The 23,086-nt window shown below is 39.1% G+C and overlaps 1 protein-coding gene across 6 annotated transcripts; it reads right to left on the reverse strand.

Moving 5' to 3' along the window:
* Positions 1–30: 30 nt before the first annotated feature.
* GNPDA2 (glucosamine-6-phosphate deaminase 2) lies at positions 31–15,939 on the reverse strand. 6 transcript variants are annotated; one of them, XM_074992712.1, is made up of 9 exons: positions 15,712–15,750; positions 15,259–15,385; positions 14,028–14,197; positions 10,789–10,945; positions 10,304–10,405; positions 9,194–9,376; positions 8,638–8,822; positions 6,118–6,292; positions 1,067–1,202 (listed from the first exon to the last, which is right to left on the reverse strand). In XM_074992712.1, the coding sequence occupies exons 4-9, from the start codon at positions 10,910–10,912 to the stop codon at positions 1,141–1,143; spliced, it is 831 nt and encodes a 276-aa protein (XP_074848813.1). In that variant the 5' UTR covers positions 10,913–10,945; positions 14,028–14,197; positions 15,259–15,385; positions 15,712–15,750; the 3' UTR covers positions 1,067–1,140. The 6 variants fall into 6 exon arrangements, with proteins under 6 accessions (XP_074848814.1, XP_074848813.1, XP_074848812.1 ...); XM_074992713.1 differs by lacking the exon at positions 14,028–14,197 and having other exon boundaries at positions 31–1,763; positions 15,712–15,751; XM_074992711.1 differs by lacking the exons at positions 14,028–14,197; positions 15,712–15,750 and adding an exon at positions 15,846–15,939.
* Between the last annotated feature and the right edge of the window lie 7,147 nt (positions 15,940–23,086).

Raw genomic sequence — 23,086 nt, forward strand, 5'->3', positions numbered from 1 at the left:
TGCTGGTCTGGCATAACATACCATAGCTTTGCCCATAATCAGAGACAGGCACTGTATTCTTTCCCTAAGCCTCTTTTTGAAACCTGGAATGTTTATCCTCAAATCAGAGTTCACATGAAAAAACAATACACACACGGTAAAGTTAAGCTTTACTTAGTGTAACAGTAAAAAAGAGTATTCTTTGTAACAGTTCAACATTTATATCAATCTCCACTGTAAAGTAACTATTGTCCTGCAAGGTCATTCAGTTAATCACTTGTTTCAATACTAGCTATTTAGATTTTTAGGTATTAACTTACTGCAATTAACCATCCTTTACAAATACACTGGATCACATCATTGAGGTAACTAGATAATTCATCTCCAAAAAAGGAACATATTGAATATAGTCATTATCTGTGAAGCTCAATTACCAAAATATAAAAAGTTCTTAAATCAACATGAAACATGTAACTAAAGTGCTATGACAGACATAATATACACATAACTGAAGAATAAGTTATTGTAACTGTTTGAAGGGGCTCACTGCATTTTTAGGCACTGTTTTCATTCTTGTATTTGCCTGAATATTGTACAGCAAGACTTAAATGGCCAGAAGCTATTGGCATAAGATTACATTAAGGCAACCAAAGTGCAAAGCTCAACATGTATTAAATGTAAACAGCACACTTCACAACCAAAGTTGCACATCTGTTGCAAGTCCATGTCCATAATGTTTGACATGCAAATGGCTAAAAGCATTTTGCATATATTGAGGCAAAAAAATATTGTATTTTCCACTGCTGGAGCAGGAATATGATGCTTAAGCAAAAGTATAATTTTCCCCCATAAAAGCAATACATTGCTGTGCTAAAACTCTGCTGTTGTCATAATATGTAGCTTCCAATTATATTTGCTCTGTTCTTGTTTACTTACTGTGGAAGCCAGTGAAGCCACATCTACAGAATATGAGAACAAAATGTACAATACAACAATGTATAGATATGGAATGTAAATGTACAGGTACTTGATTTAAAAAAAACAAAACAGAACTTGAGTCCTCATTTTAGCCTGTTTTCAGCATATTTGCATAGCAGGTGTTTTTGTCAGCTACCTACAATTGTTGCTGTTTACACCCATGTGGAGTTCCTCAATTCTTCTTCAGTTTTCTTCTTTCATACTGTACAGAGGGTCCACAAGTTTATTGTGAACATGCATTAAACCTTGAGGGGAAAAAGCAACAGTGCCAGTTTTACATTAGGTACCAACACGCATTTTCTATCTATGTTGTATGCTGATTTTACTTCACGTTAATGTTAACACTTTGCATTGCAATAAAGAAAAACAGAATAGGTACTCAAAATCATTTTAAGACGAATCAGCTTCATACAGGAAGGTAGCTATTAATTCAGTACATGCCATTCCTGAGTTATTAGCCATTATACTAGTTTTACATATGAATGAGCTGCATACGACCACGAGTGGGGAATGTAACAATACTGCAATCAATCATAATATGCATGCGGGTCATTATATATAACATTTGTTTCAGTTGAGTTTCAAGTATAAGACCAACAAAAGCATCTGTATATTTGTATCCAAGTTAACAAGCAGACACAATATTGTTGCATGATTCTCTTAATCCATAGTTCTTCCATCACCAGAAATTAAGGTTACGCAATAATTTGACAAACTCATGAAAGCCTGAGTTTTAAGATTACTGTGTGAAGATGTTTATTACTACACCTCCATAGTTTCAGACTCTCAGAACAAAGTCCAATTATCTAAAATACAAAACAGAACATGTGTTTATGAGTTGGCCAATGAATTGTTGATACAGAATCAGGAACATTAAAGGAAATTTATTTTGAAAAAGGATTCCTATTGGAGAACTACTTATGCAGCATATACTCACATCATCACTCAAAGCCATCTATTTCATTTAATGGCAAAGTGCAGTTTTTAGTAATTTTCATTCATGTTACCCCTTTGGTGCCCACAATTACAATATCCAACTAAAAGTCAGTGCCTCATCAAGATAGCTGCTTACTTAGCTTCAGTTGGTTCTTTCTGTGTAAGCCCAAAGAATGCAATATATGATTGTCCATATTTGCCTAACAACATCTGCAGATAGAGGAGCTGCTCAGCTGATGTAAGAAAAGGAAAAGTCAAGCCCACAGTGAAGGCTATACTTGTAGGCCTAACAGCTAAAAATTTTAAGTAGGAGCATGGTTATTGAGTATGTTTAGTACAAAAAAAAATGGTTGATAGGCTAGGAGATCCACATGGAAAAGAGTGCCGCTCTTGAAACATAAAAATGGCCTCAATGAATCAGACAAATGGTCCATCTAGACCACTATTCTGTCTTCTGGCATTGGGGTCACTGCTGGATGCTTCATAGGGAATGAACAGAACAAATCAATCAACTGAGGTGATCCATCCCTTCTCATTCACTCCCAGCTCCTGGAAAACAGAAGTTAGGGAGACTCCACCTGTTGTTGCATTCTTGATCATCCTGGGTAAGTCACTGATTGACCTATCCTCCGTGAACTAGTTTTTTTTTTTTTTTTAATTTTTTAAACACTGTTATAAGTTTGGGTCTTCACAATATCCCCAACAACAAGTTCCACAGCTTGACTATGTGTGGTCCTTTAGATTGGAGTAATGCTTTATAGATCAATCTATACTTTCCATATTTGACTTCCTGGCATTTTTTTATCAATAAAAAGTCGGGGAAAGAACAGGGAAATCCCACATACCCCAATTTGTCTTTCCTGGAGGTACAAATAATATTTTCACAAGTACTGCACTGGTGCTTTTATAAAGCATATTTGATTTCCTCAGTAGAGGAATCCATTTAGAGGCACAAGGCTGATAGGCACAAGCTCCACATCAAATGAGAGCAGATTGAAGATCCATTCTCCACAGAGAAAGGAGCAGAGCTTAGCATCTTGCTCACCCTCCCAACAGGTCTCAGCTGGGAACCCACTTCTTCATTACAAGTCCCACTGAATTCTGGGGTTCAGTGCCCAATGTATTTCCAAAAAGATGATCCAAATGATTATGTATTTAAAACATTGCCTGGAGGAGGAGAAAAGCCCTACATTATTGGATGGATTGGATAAAGACCAGGTGAACAGATAGCAACTGGATAGTGTACTGCATTGTGAACCTCTTTTGGAAAGTATGCAATTTTTGGCATTGTGCAGACGACAACCACAGTCCCTCCTTCCTAAAAAGAGTGCCACAAATTCAGATAGTACACATTTTTAAATTGCTCTTAAAAGTTTGAGAACTTAAAACATTCACTTCGTTCTTCTGAGGAGTATTTATATGCCAGTTTTCACAGTTCAATTCATTTTGCTATATCTGGATTAAAATAGTTTGGTTATTTGTTTTGGGCATACATGAAGTTCTTCCACTCTACAACAAAAGCAGATGAAAGGTTTCCTTTTCCCTTATGCATGGTCTTTCAAAAAAAATTGTTAGACCAGCGTTTCCCAATTTTATTTGGCCATGGAACCCTTTAAACTTAAGAATTTTGAGGAACCCCATTCCCAGGCTTTACTCCCCTTGGCCCCCAAACCTATCCCCGATCTCTGGGCTTTACCTGCCTGAGCCCCATAACCTGGCCCACCCATCCCCAGGATTAACCGCCTCAGCCCAAAACTGGCCCCTGGGACGAACCATCTGTGGCACTGGCTAGGGAGCCTATGCTGGGCGGCCACATGCACTCATGAGAAGGAAAGCTGGCATGGAGGCGTTCTGCTGGTAGGGGTGAACCAAGCCATGCCCACCAGAGGGGTGTGGCTGCTCAGGTAGTGAGGCCAGTGAGGGGCTCTCTATGGTTCCCTGCCCCGCCACTGCTGAAATAATGGAACTAAATTCAGTTGGTTTCATGGCCAGAGTCCTCCCACCACCTTGCTGGCTGTTAAACTAAACAAATTTAGTTCTACTGTTTCAGCAGCAACAGGGCAGAGAGCCACAGAGAAATCCGCTATTGTAACGGAATTTTCTCGCAGAAGTCTTATTTTCACTTTGCAGAGCCCCGGGGTTCCACAGAACACCATTTGGGAAACACACTGTGTTAGACATCAAGTATGGAAGACAGCAGCCCAAAAGGCAAGGTATTGGAAATTTACAAAAAAGTGAAAAGATGATGCAGGACTACAATAAGACCCAGCTATTCCAGTTGCTACACACTACTGCTATAAACAATAAAGCCGGTGCTAGTGTGATAGTTAGATTTATACACAATTCTGAAATTTTGGAAAAATGACAAAGTTTTAGAGATGGTGCAAGAATGGCAGGTAAATGAAACAAATTGGGTGGTCATTTCAGAAGTGTATCTACTGAGATCCTGAAAGGATTTCATGAACTGAAGGTCAGGATTCAGGAGCTCCTGATTACTAATCCTGGCTGACACTGCATTTTCTCTATGGCCTGAGGTGAGAGAAGCACCTGTTGCCCCACATATTAGTTGAGGTTGTGCCAAGTAATAAGTTTAACATGATTAATAATATTTCAAAAAATACACAAAGCAGTATATTATACATAGCCTGTCACTGAGCAATTAAGCATGAATACATATACATATGTGCATTTTTATATATAAAAGCATTGTTCCTGTTAAAGTCATCAGTTATATGTTACTAAGTTTGTAAATGACACAATTATTAAATCAAGAGCTACACTAACTACTGCACTGAATCTAAGGAAGCAGTTTTAGTATTCAGTATGTCCAGGCACCCTTGACTAGAATTCTAGATTACAAAGACCAGTGATAAAAATACTTTCAATAGAAGTTCACTGATAAGCAGTAAATTTACTTTTTTTACTATTTAGTCAAAGTATTAACATAACAGAGCAATGAGATAGTCATAATTAAAGTCAAGTAGCTAGTGAGGATGCCGTGCTTTAAAAAAAAAAAAAAAAAAAAAAAAAAAAAAAATCGCAGTAGCTTGTGGAAATCCCAAAACGTGGCATGTTTTTCCCCCAACTTGACAGTGTCCATGGTATGGCGTGTTTGGAAGAAAAAATATACTTCCAATTGAAGTTAAAAAGCCAGCTGCCCAAATATCATGGACACCTCAAAATAATAAGTATTGATGCCCTAGAAAGAGGTTCAAAAAATAAAAAAAGACTTTAGTTTCTACCTACCATAAGATTAACACTGGGAAAATTCCTACTTTAATTTCTTATCCTCATTAGCCATAGCCTCGTCAGTAAGAAAGAACAATAAAATAAACCTGACTGCTGTGCAAGAGCCTTTGTTATCAGCACCAACTTACATAATTAGTGTAATATTAAAGAGACAAATTGAAAGTGCATCAAGGCTCAAACAAAAACTAGATAGCATTAATTTGATCTAATTATTGACACACAATACCAACATAAGAATTTCACTAGATTATGTAACAGTGGTGGGTGATAAACAGCTTGTGGACCAGATGCAGTTCACCAGGGACTAACCCTGGCGAATTGTGTTGGCCTATGGACCACTTATTGCCCACCTGTAATAGAATGCAAATTCAGTTACACAAAATACATGATTGTGAAATTTCACAATCACAAGTGATTTCAAAGGCTTGTGTCATACATTTGGCCCTTAAGTTTAAGCTTCAAAATTCTGGTTTACTGAACAATGTGCATCATAAATCAATGGAAAAATACAGAAAAGCATAGCAAAACCAGCAGTTTGAAATGATTTGGGATTAGTCTTCAGAATTAATCAAGTTTTCTATAACCTGAATTTTCACTTTCCATGTTTCTGAAATCAACACTTCTGAATGCAACAAACCATATCCTGCAAAGTTGCATCTCCGGGATGTTGCTATTGAAGAACATATGACTAATAGATCGTTCTGCAAGTAGCAAGGAGACAGATTATATTCAAACATTTGCATGAGGGATATACTAGTGAAGGATTCTGTACTTTACTTCTTACATGAAGTGCAAGGTAAGTCCCTTAGCCACTGTAACATTATATTCAAATACAGAGTTCAACATTGCCTATTTGAATATAGCAACTATTTCCAATTTTACTTGGTGCACTTGAAGATGAGGATTTAACCCCAAGCCATTTTTAACTACTTAGTCACACAAGGAGAAGCTATTCTACTTCAATTCAGTGCTCACCTTTGAAATATTTCACAGTTTTAACTCTTAGTTCTAAAGTAGCATCTTCATCACATACAAAGATAGTTCGGGGGTGCTGCTGGAAAGCAGAAACTGTCCACATATGATTGACTCCTTCTTCAATAGCCTTATACAAGGCAAAAGCTTTATGGGCACCTGTTATGAGAATCATAACCTAGAAAAGGAACACAACACAACAACACACACACAAAAAGAAAAAAAAATGGTGAATTTTCAGTTTACCTTAAATTCCCAAATCAGTTTTTAATTACTAGTTAGCTAATGGAATGCTGTAGTATTTAAATGTCTTAACAGGAACAATTCTTACACATTCTCTACTTTTTCAGAGAAAAATATTTACCTAAATATTTTAACATGCCCACCATCTTATCTAATATACAAGTACTAATGTGTTCCCACTTGACCCCACATTTATGAGATGTCAGCCAAAAACGTGGTATGTAATGATCAACAGCTGCCATAAGTACACCATTCAAGATAGCACATCGACATGTTTAAGATATCATACAACATAACATCGAATTACCCAGAGTATTTATTATTATTTCAGTGCATAGTGAAAGCGAGAAAGTATCCCAGAAAACTTGTTTGGGTTAGACTTTCAAACACCATGCCTAACTATTACAGTTACTAAAGCTGATCTCTAAAACCTAAGATACCAAGTTCTAGTAGATCTACCACCAATGTACTAATTGTCTCAAAAAAAATCAGGTCCAGAGGGACATGAAGCACATAACTGGAAAACACTTAATTCACAGATCTTCATCATAATAATCTTACAGTATTCTTACAGTATTTTTATACAAAATAAAACTAGAGGGGGGGGGTTTAAAAATGAAGAAACTATGCACAAGATTAGTTTAGTCATCACTGAAATAACTACCCCTAGGAAGAAACAGTAACAGTTGCACAAGACACACAAGAAACAGTTTCCCACATTATAAAAAGGACCAATGCCTTTAGTTTTACATCTTAAACGTCTCTAGTCCAGCACGCATGGGACCTGACCTGTGCCGACAGAGAATTTGCCAGACCATGGGAGGTCAATATTGTCTAGCAGCATTATTAGCACTCAGTACTTACTGGGCTCTTAGAAGACATTTAAGGCTAAATTACGGCACAGAACACAGAGACAGGATGGGCGTCTGTAAACAAACGTTAAGGGACCACGGGAAACTTAGCCATATGACCACTTATCATGAGTCAGGCCTATTAAAATCATGCCAGATTTCAGATATTGCCAGACAAGAGTGCTAGATTAGACAGGTTCAACCTGTAGTTCTACAACTTTTTATTAACATTACAGAGTGGATTCAGGTAGACAACATAAATAAGAATATGGCCAACACACTTAGATATTTAAATGAAGAATTCTTCAGGTTCTAGTCATTTGCAGTGATCAGGATCTGTTTAAAAATGTCATCTGAAGAGATCTACTAAAAACATAGTGGTCTCAATAGGAAAGTTTGACTGTTTATACGGACTAAAGTTACATCAGTTTAACTTTTACTGACGCATTTAATCTACTTTACTTTAATGATACTTTACTAAAGAGTAACAAGTTTAACAGAAAAAAATCGCAGAATACCATAAATGTGTCAGGGGGTAATGCCAGTATAATTACACTGGTTTAAGTAGGCCTTTAGATAACACAGAAAACAAACCCTTTCCCCACATACACAATTCACTGATGGGGAATTGGCTCAGAACTGGTTTGAAAAATTAGAGTATTTGTGATACAGGTTAAACCTCTCTACCCTGGCATTCTCTCGTCCAGCAATATCTGTAATTCGGCATTTTAGTTAGCTGGATGACCACTTATGGTTGTGGCCAGCTTTCCCATGACCCCAGAGAGTTTGTTTACAGATACCATTCCTGGCTCTTCGTGCTCTGTACTGTTATTTAGCTGTTATATTTACCCCCAAATGTCTTCTAAAGCCCAGTAAGCAGTGGAAGTGTTAGTAATGCTGCTAGAAAATGGAAAATATTGACCTGTGACAAATTGTCTCTTTCAGCACCGATCTGATCCCAAGAGTGCTGGACTAGAGAAGTTCAACCACTAGTAACATTAAAAAAAAAAAAATCAGAAAAATCAGGCACTATTAAAAAGAATATTTTATTTCCCATGGGCCTACTTAATGGACCATCTAAATGCTGCGAGACTACTGTTGCCATGTTTCACTATAAGAAATGAACACTTGCTCTCATCATTAAGAAATATATCCATTCAAAACATTCTAAAGAAGCCATGAAAGCTTGTAATGATCACTTACTATGAGATGCCTCTTAAATTCACCTCTAAATAGTAAAAGTTTACTCAAATAAGTTTGTTGCACATTCAAGAATACACTATTAACTGTTGATTTATTCATTTCAAGCTCTTTGCATTAGTTCTAGTAGGATTGCAAATCATAAAATATAACACTGCATGTAATTATGCTGATGAAGCTTTGTCTTAGTTTTCTGAACACAGTCACATGTAAATAAAAGAGTACTTACTTCTCTAGCATCCATCACTGTACCAACACCAACAGTCAGTGCCATAGTTGGCACTTTCGATAGGTCTCCATCAAAGTACTTAGCATTTGCCAAAATGGTGTCCATTGCTAAAGTCTTTAATCTTGTTCTTGAAACCAAACTTGATCCTGGTTCATTGAAAGCAATGTGGCCATCTGGACCAATGCCTTTACAAGGCACAAAAAAATCCAAAAAACAAAATCATTCATTCAACATTTCCTAGTAAGGCTATAAATGTTGTAAGAAAAGATCTTACACTATTTACTTCCGAAGAAAAATAAGGAAAAAGTCAAAACTGGTATACATTACATACATTGAATACATACGTTAAATACATACCTATTCAAATCTGGACACTAACAGTTCTATAATTTCAGGTTCAAACTGATTCTCCATGTTAGTGTTAGAAGTGTCCCTTTCTTACATTGTCTGCTTCAAAATGTAGTATATTTTTAGTTTTGGAAGAGTTGATGTAAAAGAATCCAACACACAAATTAAAACCATGACAAGCAATCACCACTAGAGTATCTTCTCATACCTCCAACAAACAGATCAATTCCTCCAGCTTCTTCAATTTTTTTTTCAAATGCATCACACTCTGCCTGCAAATCTGGAGCATTCCCATCAAGGATGTGAGCATTATTAGGATCTATGTCAATATGCTTAAAGAAATTATTCCACATGTAAGAATGGTAACTCTCTGGATGACTTCTTGGAAGCCCTGGAAACATTTAAAGTGAAATGTAAATGGATTTTGCTAAAATTAAGCTTCTATCGACAGAGAAACAAATGGTAGGCAAAAAACATGCAGTGCATTTCTTAAATTCTGTCTCACAGGATCAAGTAAACTTCAGTATTTTATAGACTGGGTAGGGTTTTGCATTTCCATTCATCTGATGTATACACTACAAGTTGGACCTCCCTAGGCAACCTGACTGGTTGCAACCAAGGGAGTTTGCTGGACCAGAGAAGGTCAACTGTGGCCACTCTGCCAATAGACTCTGGACTACCAGCCTACAGACCCCAAGCTGTGTTGACAGCTCCAAGCAGCCAGTCACCATGCCCCCAGGCTCTCTGTCCCTGGGCCGCCAGGCTCGCTGCCCTCGCCGGAGCCGCCAGACCGCCAGGCTCCGAGCCCCTGGGCTCTGCTGCTAGTTCAGCTCCAGCCACCCCACCCCAGGTTGTCGCCACTGCCAGTCCCAACCCCAGCTGCTGCCCCATAGCCACAGGGGCTCTCTGATCCTGCAGCATTTATGGTCTGTCAGACTGGAGAGTTCAACATACTGTTTTACACTCAGCTTTGCACAGGCATGTATGACTATACAAAATATAACATACAGGACAATTTAGGCCAATAATCTGTTCCCAGGCACCTTTTATAAGAATGTTTCAAAACCCTTCACAAACATTGAATTTAGCCTCAACATCCATTTACATTGGCTTAGTATTATTCTGATTTTTCAGATTAAGACATTGAGGCATGGAGATTAAAGAGTCTGGTCTAGAGTTACACAAAACTTGCAGCAGAGGCACGAATCTCGTAACTCTCAGTCCTGCACTTTATTCGAACACACAAAGATGATTTATCATTTTAATGCAGAAAAAGTTATTAGTGTAGGCAGTATTTAATACTTGAGACATAACTTACCTACATATTCATCCATATTGAAAGTCTTTACATATTTAAAAGAAAGATCTCCATTCTTGTGATATTCTATCAGTTTTTTGTAGCAGCCCAAAGGTGTACTCCCTGTATAAAATAAGCTTATTATTCTGATGGCTTGTATGCCAGTAAGGCTTTTTCAGATATATTTGCAAAGCTATAAAGCATAAACTCTTCATACGCCAATTCTCCTACTACATTAATTTGTAAACTTAGTGTCCATTCCACATTTAAAGATGTGAAAAATCCACCCTTCTTCCCACGGGGGGGGGGATGTTTCTCACTTTTCTAAACTATGACACACCAAAATATTTATAAGAACATAACATTTAAAGTTTGAATTTAGACATGTTTGAACTTTTATGCTATTATATACCTATTTAATTTTCAGATACCTAACACTGTGGTTTAACTAGACACCAAACATGTCTGTAGTTAATGAATTACATGAGTATACAACAAAGTATTACCTGTTGGTAGACCAAGCGTAAAATACTTTCCCTGACTTGGTTTGAACTGGATAATACGATTACAAATGTACTTTGCTGCCCATTCACTTGCCAAATTATAGTCATCAAGAATTACCAGTCTCATTATGATGGTTACAGGAAAAAAATGAGGTTAAGCCTGTGAAAAACATTAAAACAGTATTTTGAAAGTCTCATAACATGGAAAAATAGAGCAAAAAATTAGGTAAATTTAGTTTACCTTTAGATATTATTTTAAAAGCCTGTGCAGATCTAAAAATCAAGCATCGCATCTCTAGAATGTAATGCAGGGTAGACAAAAGCATGTTTTATGTATTTATGTTCTCAAAGACTTAGGAAGGGATTTCAAGTAATTTGTCTTCCATCAGGTTCCCGTTCACAAGATTGCAACATTTTGGGTCACTGAAAAGGCTACAGAAGATCAGACCACAACTTGATCAGGAAACAACCAACTGACCCATTAATTTAAAAAATCCTCTCATCCACAGGACAAAATTGTGAATGAGTAAGAGAATGAGGACACTTTTCTTTTGATACACAGAACTCTCTATCCCAAAGTTTTAATGCCTTGATGTTGCACACACTTATGTGGAGTTTTAAAAATGAGTACTTCCACTGAACTCAAATGAGTCAAGCAGACAACTCACAAAAAATAAATGCTTGCAGGTTTACAGCTTTAATATGAGTCCCATAGTTTGTTTTATAATTATCAAGAAAGTAAAATCAAGAGTTGCAGAGTATGTCTAGTACTAAAGTAGCTTCTATGTTATACAAATTTTTACAAAAGTATAGTTTTTTTGTTTGTTTGTTTGGTTTTTTTGAGAACTTCTTGTTTTTCCGTAACTGGTAGAACTTCAGTGCCTGCAGTTAACTAAGAAGCAACTAGCAATATCTTTCTGCTTCTAGTAGAAAAAAACAGCAGCAGGTTTAATCAATTATATAATTAAGGTCCATGACCTTATTGACCATAATTATATCATTAGCCCAACACTTGCTAAAGCTAAATGCTTCATCCTACAGGAAAGATATGGTGGTGTGTTATAAGATACTGGACCTCAAAAATGTCACATTTTTCCCTGTAGCAGTGTTTTGTGGCATTAGTCCAGGACTGAATACAGAAAGCCCTAAACAAATGTCAGTTTCAATCATGATTAATGTACATGGGTATTCTTCTATGACTTGAGGAAGAGGTCATTCTTGGAAGAAAACATCATGCACCTCTAGTCCTTCTAAGCAAGCAACTGTTCTTTATATGAGAAAGGAAAACTATCCTATTATGTGTAGTAACTGTGTGGTTAAGGTGCTTGACTATAATCTTGAAAGTTGGGGGTTCGCGTCTCCAGTTCATCCTCTTGCAAAATGGGTAACAATCCTTCAAATCTGGTGGTGTCTGCTTTGTGTCTGTGGATATCCACACCCGCAGATGTCAATGTGGATATGAATGCAGATACAAAGTTTGTACCTAAGACCCTGAAGATGTGTGAATATCTGCCTTATATCCATGGTTCATTTTTGCAGCTATGGATGTGGATGCAGATATACATTTTGTATCCGCACAGGGCTCTAAGAATGAATGCCCAACCCCTGGTTAGGGTAGTCAAAGACATAATGTTAGCCACATCACTCCCCGTGTACTGTGACTATTAAACTGTTGTGCCTTAACTGTGTCAGGCCACTGGACCACGTGCTCAGGGGAATTCTCAGGGGAATTCTGATTATTACCAAAGGAAATTATCCCACCAAGCATTACTTGCATTAAATGAACAGTCAGGTTGTGAAATATCAGAGATAGTACAAAATGTACTGAAGAGCTTGTATTCTGTTGCCGGGGGGGGAAGGAAGAGCATCTACAGCTGCATTGTCTGTATCTATACTTTGGCAAACCATTCCAGTCACCCAAATTCAAGCCAAAGTAATTCAAACTGACACAGGTGTGGAGAAGAGCCACTAAGGAAGATCAGGAAAACAAAGAACATGTCTTCTGAAAAAGAGCTTGGGCTTTTCAGTAAAAACCGAAGGCTGAGAGGGATACAATAGTAATCTGTAAATAGAACATGGAGGGAGAAAAGATTTAACACAAGACAAATACACAAACTGAGTTCTGGAAACCACTCTAATAAGGGGACCACAAACAGCTTAATTGCAAAACAGAGTTATATTTTTATGAATAGGTTGCCTATGAGAGCAAGGGACTGAACCCAAAGACTCAAGAGGCCTCTTAAAATCATATGTCCCTAAACCAGGAACTACCTGCATTGAGCTCTACAGACTGAAATGGAAATGGTGAACAAAAAAAAGTTCAAGTAATGTAGGCAGTGACGTAGAATTTTCTATAAGTGCAACTATATAAGATCACGGCGGGGGCGGTGTTAGGGCAGGGAGTTTGCTATTTTTTCATAAATTTTATAATCCCAGCGAACACCACAGATAGATTAGTGCCTGACTACAAGGAAATATTTACGATCACCATCAATTCCCTCCAGGTATACATTATAACTCATGAACACATGTATATCTTATGATAATAAGGCACCAAAACTTATTAAATTTCCTGTTCTTAGTATCATACATGGAAAGTTAAACAGTCCATCCATATAAAACACAAGAAGGTTAAGGTGTTTGTGGAGCGACCAACAAAATGGAAAGCCATCTTTAAAACAAAACAATAAAACATTTTCCATTTGCATTTCAGTTACTTTCTAAAGATAGGTGCATTTGTACTCATTGTTATAATCATCAAAACATGTTATTTTACAACTAAATACATTAGAACATTTATACTAGATTTTGGAAATCTTTTTGTTACCTCAGAAGATATACTGTAACTCATTTCAGGAATTATATAACTTAATCCTTTCAAATTCTTAATTGTACATTTTAATGTTTGAAAGTGATAATGCTATATTGATTTTTTACTAGATAATTAACTTTATGTTCATGTGTGTCAAGCTGCATTAGTATGGTAAAAAGAATATCATTAAACTGATACCATATAAAAACTTATTTTTATTAAAACAAAACCATCTTATAGTATGTATCCCAAGACCGAGTGACATGGAGGAGACCTGTACATGACCTACACTCCACTTGGAGTACAAAGGTAAGAAGAAAGACCTTCTATTTTGGATACATAAGCTTTTTTTTTAATCAAAATGTGTTTCACATTTACAATTAAATAATTTGTCAAAGGTAAAGAGGGTTTAACTGTAGACGGGACAAACCTTATCAAGAAAGGCACCTGGGCAAACTTTCATTTTGGTGTCCATGGCCCCTGCGTTCACTTATAGTCAGGCTGTGGGATGTAGCTCTGCCATGAAGCCTCTAGGGGTTCCATGCCAGTCCCAAGGCTGGATAATGGAGGAGGGTTTGGACTGTGAGAAGGAAATAGTGACTAGAAGAGCAAAAGAAAGAGTGAGTTTGAAGGCGAAGGATAAGATCTGGAAAAGCAAAGCGATTAGCTTAGAATGAAGCTGAGTGTCTTGAAAACAAGTGTATTCAGCAGCACGTTGTATGGATGACAGACATGGGTGATAACAAAAGATTCAAAGAGAAGGATACTGGTGTTGGACAGGAGTTGTTATAGAAAGCTCCTGAGAGTAGGATGGATGCAGAAGGTCACCAACGAGGAATTATATAGGAAGATACAGCCAAAAGAGAACCTACTGCAGAAGGCTATACAATGCAAGTTACAGCAATTTGGGCATATCTGTAGAATGAATGATGAATAAAAAACCAAGACCCTGGTATTTGGCATAATTAGATGCTTCAAATAGGAGAGGCAAACCCCACAGAGAATGGGGAGATGATATAGTAAATTGGTGCAGAGCTAGTCTACAAAAACTAAGCCACTCTGCACTGGACAGGGAAAAACGGAAGGAAATAGCGAGGGAGGCATCAAACACCAATGGACACTGAGCCTGTGGTTGACGACGATAATGTGGGATGTCAGGGTTAATACAGAATGTACCCATCACGTTAGGCCCTGCCATCTCAATCCCCCCCCCCCCCCACCCGCACGCACCCCTCCAAGCTCTGTTACACAGCCTCCAATCTCAGGTCTGCCCTGCCTTCTGCCCCTCGACCAGAGCACCTGGGCAGTTGCCCACCTGCAAGGCCAGCCCTGCTTGTAGAAAGTAAACTATACTGATAATTTCAAATCAGCCAAGGACAATTCTCAAATATGCTTAAGTCAGTGGTTTTCAAATTATTTTCAAACTATTTTGCAAACAAGCACCTAAAATTTTTAAACAAAGATGCAGAGCTCTTTGGAAATCTTAAGGCAGTCTGCAAATCCCATGAGTTCACACAAACCCCTCTGAAAACCACTGGCCCAAACGAAAGTGACATGAGCCAAAGTCTTTTAAAAATGAGACAGTACCCTAAGTTACTGAGCCGGTCCTTCGAACTTTCAAACCTAGTAGCTCTCAAACAGGAAGAGAAAAACCTGTTTACCTCCGCTTCCAAACCCCCAGAAAGATTTTTCAACTCAGAATATTTTCTTCATTGAGGCTAATTCAGTCAGCCTGCGGCGGCAGAAGAGGCTGCGTCTTTCAAAGGCGGGCTAGCACTTCCCCGGTGGCTGGATTGGGCAGAGAGGGGGGGGTTAAGAAATTACTGAGTGGCTGCCTGTAGCTCTGCAGAAGGAGGCAAAGGAAAGACGTTTACTCGAATGCCCAGCCCCATCCGACAGCAAGAGCCACTGGGGAAATCCCACTCTACCTCTGCCCCCCACCCCCGCCAGGTTTCCCACCGCAGCCCCACAGGACCCCTTCCCCACTCCGATCCCCGGCCAGCCCCCCCCCCAACTTCCCTCTGACCCCAGCGCCGTCCGCAGCACTCACGGGCGGCAGGAACCTGACACAGACCCCCGCGCACAGAGTCAATCCCACGCGCAGGGAAACCCACCCAAGCTCAACTGAAGCGGACGCGTGACCCGGAAACGCCTGAGAAGACCGGGAGGGCGGAGCTGCCGACGCGCATGCGCGGCAGGGTGTCTATCGAGGCGCTCCAGCGTACGCTTGGGAAGCTCGCGGGCTGACCTGGGGGGAGTAAGCGCGTGGGTGGGGCCTTGTAGCTGCTGCCGCCGCCGGGCTGGTACCGCGCCGCTGAGCTGAACGCGGCGCGGAAGGAAGCGGGACTGGCCCCGGCCGCGGGGAGGGCTCCGCTGCGGGCGCGCTGAGGGGCGGTGCATGCCGGCGACCGCGCCCCCGCCACTGAGCCTCGGGGCGGTGCTGGGGAGGGGAAACTGCGGACTCCGGGCCGGGGGCTGCGAAGCAATCCTTGCCGAGCGCCGCCCGCCGGCGTGCGCTGTGGGGAGAGACCCAGGGTGAGAGGCGCTTGCAGGGCTTCGGGCTTTAGTGTAACTGAGAAGTGTAGCAGTATTCTCCCTAATTTCCCCTGTTCATGGGTGGAATAATCTAAGTGCACCAAGGCATCTGCACCACTAGTAAAATCACATGCTGTCTGCTAAGGGCCCTCTGCTAATCAACTGGGCAGCCCCTGAATCTCTCCTGGGTGACTGTCTAAGCACTGGGATTACAGGAAGCCCTGGAAGGTAGGACCTTGCACTGGATCAGCTGCTGCATCTAAGATTTTGAGGTACATAGAACAACTAAGACAAAAGCACCATATCCCTTTTGGGTCAAGAGTTTTCGCAGAATGATCACTCTTTCCTCAATTAAAACTTGCATAATGCCTTCAAAATATGATCTGGGCAACATAAATTCATTGCCAGACATGATCTTAATAAAAAGGTTGGATTTATGGTTCCTTACAACAAGATGGAGCACACTAAGCTTCCTTTGACTTATGAATGCAGGTGCATTGACTACCTGCATCACTTTGAATGAGTTTTTACAAGGTGTTAGTGCGGAATACCAATCTTTTCCACTTTGCCTTAGCAGTCTTAATCTAAATACTTTTCAGAGACCTCATGAGCTCTGTGTTAAGTCAAAAGCTTGACTCTTGCCACCAGAAGTTGATCCAGTAGAAGGTATTACATTATTCAACTTGTTTGGTTCCTTTAGAAGGTACACATCAAACATCTTTTTGAAAATATAATATATAATGAACAGTACAACAAGTGTAATTTTGCAGTTCTTATACCCAAAATACTAGCAAAATACTTCTAGGTATTAAACCAGGCTGAATATCAACAAACAATCTGTTACTTCAAGTTAAAATTTCAAATACTATTAACAGCACAACTGACAAACATTGTTTCATATCCATATATTTAGTTTGTTGCAGAAGTCAGGAGTGTGTGTGGAGTTATTGGATACATGGTAACAAGACATAGCTTTGTGCCATCCATCCACACAGTCTTCAGGAGACAATAGACCTTTTCTGTCCATCTGGGGAGTTTAAATATTTCCTCTCTTTTTGGGGGAGACTCCAGAAAGTGTGATTTTTTTTCTCTGAGGTTGGCAGTGTGAACTAAGAGGTGATGAGTCAGAGCTATGACAAGAAGTTGAATCTGCTGGTACAGCTTGGATGAGAAGAAAATAGCTAGTGCCACCCATAACCCTTCACAATGGCTATTGTGCATCTGGAGATTTAATTTGGATTGTATATGTGGAAAATTCCCATGCTGTTGAGCATATCTGCTAGCTGGTCTATAACGTGCATATATGCAAAAAGCATTACCATGTCTCTTTTTTAAGAGTTGGCTATTGAGGTGTCAGGACATATTTAGACACTATTGTCACACAATAACCTCTGGTTGCCAACTGGAATATATGAGGTATAGGGCTCTCCTGATTTCACCAACAGAGCATCATGTAAGGTGCCTCATGAAAGCATGTGTCATATGGGTCCACCCTCCTAACTTTGATGTAAGGATGTATATTTAAGGAGTATCGTATCTGCACTAGAGCTGTTAGTTAATTAGTTAACTTACAACTCAACTACAAAATCACAATCACACTGTTAAACAATAGAATACCAATTGTTGAAATTTATTACATATTTTGGAAGAGGTTGTATATTTTGAAATATCAATTTCAGTTACAATGCAGAATACAAAGTATGGAGTAGTCATTTTATATTTTTATTGCAAATATTTGCACTGTAAAAAGTATTTTTCAATTCACTTCATACAAGTACTGTAGTACAGTCTCTGTCAGGAAAGTGTAACTTACAAATTCAGATTTTTTTGTTACATACCTGCAGTGATAAATCAGTGTAAAATTTTAGAGTCTATAAGTCCATTCAGTCCTACTTCTTGTTCACTCAGTCACTAAGACAGTCAAGTTTATGCATGCTTAGGGGAGATAATGCTGCCTGCTTCTTATTTACGTCATCTGAAAGAACAGGTATTCACATGATGCCTTTATAGCCGACACTGCAAGGTATTTACATTCCAGAAATGTTAAGCGTTCATATAATCCTTCATGTTTGGGCCACCATTTCAGAGGATATGCTTCCATGCTAAGTATACTTGTCAAGAAATAAGCTGATAATTAAATTTATGACTAAGCTCCTTATGGGAGAATTGTATGTTTCCTCCTCTGTTTTGCCTGCATTTTGCCATATGTTTCACATTATAGCATTCTTGGATGATGACCCAGCACCAAGGGAACAATTTAGGGGGACTAGGGAACCTTAAGCCTTTCAGTTTCTTACCACAGCAGGACACTGTCTCCTACCCCCCACCCCTGGCCATGTTATCCAGGAGTGAGTGGAAAATAGACATCTTTCTATGCTTACCCAGGTGAGAGGAGGGCAGAAGAGAGGAATGCACATTAATCAAAGAGAACAAAAAGCTTAGACATCCCTAAGTTGTGTACCATACAAGGACCCTCTTTCCTGCCTCTCTTCTAGCCAAGAGTGAAAGGAAAGCAGACAGGTTTCTTTGTTTACTCCCCTCCCATTCCTTCACAGAAGTGAAAGGAATTTGGGCTCATCAAACAGAGAAAAAGGCCTAGGCCATGCCAACTCCTTGCTTCTCGGCTGAAATCAGGAGCAATTGGGTAAGACTCAGAACTCCTGAGATGCTGGTTCCATTTTGGCCAGTAGCAAATTCAAAACACAAAGTGAGAACTCATGCTGTTTGCTTGCCTTTGCTTACTCTTTTCCCCTCACCAGCCAGCCAAAAGCTACCCATGCTGCTGGACCTCTTCTCACCCTGCCCTCAGCCTCACTGCTTGAAAAGGTAGTTCACTCTCCTCTCCCTGCTCCCAGGCTGGCTATTTTTTGCTCTACCAATAGGAATGCGGAGATATTTCTTGCAGATCCCAAAGCAGGGCTAGGAGCTTCTGAGAAAGTGCTGCAAATTCATTGAACAAGCATGCTCAAGAGGTGGTGGTTGGAGAAGAAAGCTCAGACGATATTGCTGCATACTTCATCATGATCTGTCCTCATCTTTATATATTGGCATGTTAAAATGCTGGGAAGAGCAAGCCCTTTCTGGCCCCAGTAGACAAACAGTTGCGCAGGGAAGGCAACTCCAGACACATTCAGGTTAGCCCAGCTCTGCATGAGTGCTTCACTGCAAGAGCAGCAGAGCTAAAGAATGACCACCTGGGATCTTTCCCTACTGTCAAGACACAGACTTGTGTGTCATACCACAAACATTGCTTAAATTACACTTTGACATATTTTTCCAACTCAGCACTTTCTGAGGGAATTGCAATACCCCAGGGTGATAATTTATTTTTCCATTTAGTTCCAGTTCTCTGTGAGAGTCTTTCCTTTGAATATAAAGGGCTTTAGGTTAGATTACCAGGTTGGTTCATATAGACCAGTGGTGCCCAATAGGAATTTAAAGTTTGCCACACTTGTGGTTGTCATCTTTGCATTACCATCAAATTATATTATATTAATTAGTATATTTATTCTTTAATATAAGAACATTGGAAGGTATTTCATGCTAAATAACACAAACAACAGAAGTTCAAATGATCCATTTGTTAATATTATTAGAAATCAGTGTGACACTTTACAATGTTTACCTTTGATTAAGTCCCTGAATTCAGGCAAATATTCCACACTGACTGGGCATCTCCACTCTGCCTCCAGGTTTTTATCCAATATCTGTGATCTGTGATTTGATTTTATGAAAGTTACTGCAGAAAAGGTGGATTCACAGGCCCATGTAATTCCAAACATAGATAACAGTTTTGCAGTAGCTGAGTAGTGTACCATAAACTCCTTTTCTTTCAAAAAGGTGAGTCCATTTTGTCAAAACAGACTCATCTTTCACAGGAGAATTGATCTGGCTTTGAAGCAAAAGCATATATGTTTCAAAATGGCACATGCCTAAAGAGAGCAGAATGACAAGCTCTTTGGATAACTGAGAATTATAGATGTCAAATTTAAATGAATCCTGCATAAATTGAAATGCAGTCCTAATCTTTCAAAATTGGAAAAGTGCTCTTCAAATTTTTTATCAGATTCCGCAACCAATAAACATAGTGCCGTTGATTTAAAACCAACATTTACTGCATACTGCTCCATATTTGGAAAGTGCTTGAAATCCTGATTCTTCACATGTAACACGAAAAGTTTCAGTTGTCATGTGAACTCTTGTACATAATTAGCCCTATTGCAAATTAGCTTTCCCTTTCCCTGAAGTTTCAGATTCAGTTCATTCATATGAGATGTGATGCCAGTTAGAAAATGCAAGTCACATTGCCACTCTTTATCTTTGATCACAGAATACGTAACTAGCATTTCTTTCTTGGCAAAGAACTCTGACTGGAGCTAACAAGGCAGTAAATCATTGCAACACTTTTCCACGACTCAACCATTACACATTTGAAAAGAACACGACTTAAAGTGATAGTTCTCTGTTTCTTTCAACAACTCTGCAAATTGGCGCTGGTTCATAGAACTACCGCAAATATAACTGACCCTTTTAATTAGTCTCTCCACCACAGTTTTCAAAGTATCAGTTCCTGACATTTGAGTACACAGATCTTCTTGGTGTACAATGCATTGGAATGAAGCCAAAATATTCACTTGTAGCTGCTGCTTCAAAAGACCAATAAATCCAGATTTGTGTCCAATCATTGCAGGTGCACTATCCATTGTTAAGGACACTACGTGAAATCTAATTCAAACTTTTCAGCAACATCTTTGAAAATTTCAAAAACATTGATACTACTAGTCCAATCTCTCAGCTCCCAAACTGTCAGCATTTCTTCATGAATCTCCAAGTCTTCACAAACACAATTAATCCGGAAAATCAGCTGTGCAGTGTCTTCGAAATCACAGGAGTCATCCAATGCAACAGAAAAATACACCCAGTTTTTCAACTGAACAAGCAGTTGTCCTTCAATATTTGCACCAATTCTTGCATTTGACAAGAAATTATTTGGTAACTCAACTGCAGATGTACTTTCTGTGTTATGTTGTTTTTTGTTTTGGATTCATAATTTTTGAGCATAATTTCCATCACAGTACAGATGTCTTTCATGAATTTTCCATCTGAAAATGGCTTTCTTTTTCAAGCTAGAATCCATGCCATTTTGAAGCTAGTCAAAGTAACAAACTGAGAAGTTGAAAGAAACTGATTTAAAAAATGCTGCTTATTAAATTTTGACTTTGGACGAGTGATTTCATCAACTTTACTTTGATTGGCTAAATGAAACACCCTGTCAAATTCACAGTGTATGGTTTGGAAATGATTTTTAAAATGCTTTTGACACATTGACTTTTCATTTACCTCTGTAATTTCAAGTTGCAACTGCCATTCACTGTGAAATTTGTGACCAATCTTTTTCCAATCTCCCTTTTCTTTGTTTTTCGAGTTGAAGTGTTGGTTTCCTCTCTGCCAGTTGGGTTGGCAGCAGCACTTACATGTTGCCATTTCCAAATAACAAAATTATCCATGTCTGAAACAAGGGTAGCGTATATGTAGCAGAGGTATATTATGTAACATTGCCAAGTAAATAATTATCATCTATATGTGAACTGAAGACAAGTAATGAGAAAAATAAATATTTTCTGGTCTTTGAAAACTGTGAGATGACGTAATAATCACAGGCACAAGTATGGCAGCACAACTTGTTGCAGCAAAGAAGACCTAACCATGGAAAGGCTTTGAACCCCACGTAGCCTGTGACAGCCGCCCCTTGGCGTGGGTGGGAGTGGCATGGCTCCAGCTGTTCTTTGTGAGTAGTACCCATACAGTGGTGCTGCACCCATGCATTAGAGGACATGATACCAAACCCCCATTCTAGCCAGGCCATGCCCAACAGTGCTCCCTTTTAGTGCGGGGTGGCATCAGTGCCTGCAGGGGTGGTTCCCAGCTGGCTGGCTGGCAGCCTCACCTGAGTGATCCCACCTATTCATTCATCACAACAGTGTCTTATTCACCACATGGGGTGTGTAGTGAACTTATTGGACACCGTGGATACAGACAGTTATGCACACTTGCTAACTCCTCACCAGGATAGTAGTCAGTGTTCCTTGTAAGCCGGACACTTGTGTGGCTGCTAAGGTGAAATTTGAATGTTGCCCAGCTGATTAGGAGAGCACTCACAGCTAGGTTTTGTGTTTCTCTTGGTGGTGCACATTCACACGTGCCTCAGTGCACACAAAAGTATTAATCCACACATGAATTGAAAAAAAATTAGAGGGGATGTTGGTTGTAGGTTTTTTTTTTTAAATTCTAGGACTTTTCCCCCAGAACACTTTTTAAAGAGTTGTTGATCCTTTACATGTGTAGATCCAAACAAATGCTGCCCTAAGCAGCTAGCCATTTTATAGCTGTGTGTCTGCTGTGCTGTATATTCTTCTCTTCCAACTGATAAGTAATCTTAGCTCCTGTTTACTTACTCCTTTTAATGTTTGTGTGTGGCAGAGTTTCATAAACTTGAGCACTTTCAGCTAATTTCTCATATTTTTACAGCAACACACAAGGAACCTCCTTACGATCCTTTATATTTATTCATAAAATATTTGCATAAACCATTCAGTGCACCTAAACCCAAATCAAGATTTGGCTGATAAAGTATGTTATAGAACCGTACTGCTAACATCCATTTTTTAACTGTCCTCTAGACAATGGTTCTTTTTAAGGTTTAAACCAATGTGGTAACAAATGTTTTTAAATAAATAGATTGGGCTACTTTGCGGCTATTGCTTTTTGTTTAAGTGATTGTAGAGTATTGATTCAGTAGAAATCAGACAACTATAATTTTGCTGATTTTTTTCCCCCAGCCCGTTCCTTCATACAAATCCTACCTCATGGTGCTTTTCACTTCAGCAGAAAGTTTACTAGCTCATGGTGCCAGTTCTTGATTTGAAAGGGTCCTATGTCTATACACACACACTG

This window comes from Carettochelys insculpta, chromosome 4, assembly GCF_033958435.1.
Source record: "Carettochelys insculpta isolate YL-2023 chromosome 4, ASM3395843v1, whole genome shotgun sequence".
NCBI classification, from domain to species: Eukaryota; Metazoa; Chordata; order Testudines; family Carettochelyidae; genus Carettochelys; species Carettochelys insculpta.

Coding starts and splice junctions, on each gene's coding strand:
- GNPDA2 (XM_074992711.1), bottom strand. CDS start 10,912: ATGAGACTGGTAATTCTTGATGACTATAATTTGGCAAGTGAATGGGCA. Junction 9,377..10,303: donor CAATATGGATGAATATGTAG/GTAAGTTATGTC, acceptor AAATGTTTCCAG/GGCTTCCAAGAAGTCATCCA. Junction 8,823..9,193: donor AATTGATCTGTTTGTTGGAG/GTATGAGAAGAT, acceptor TGCCTTGTAAAG/GCATTGGTCCAGATGGCCAC.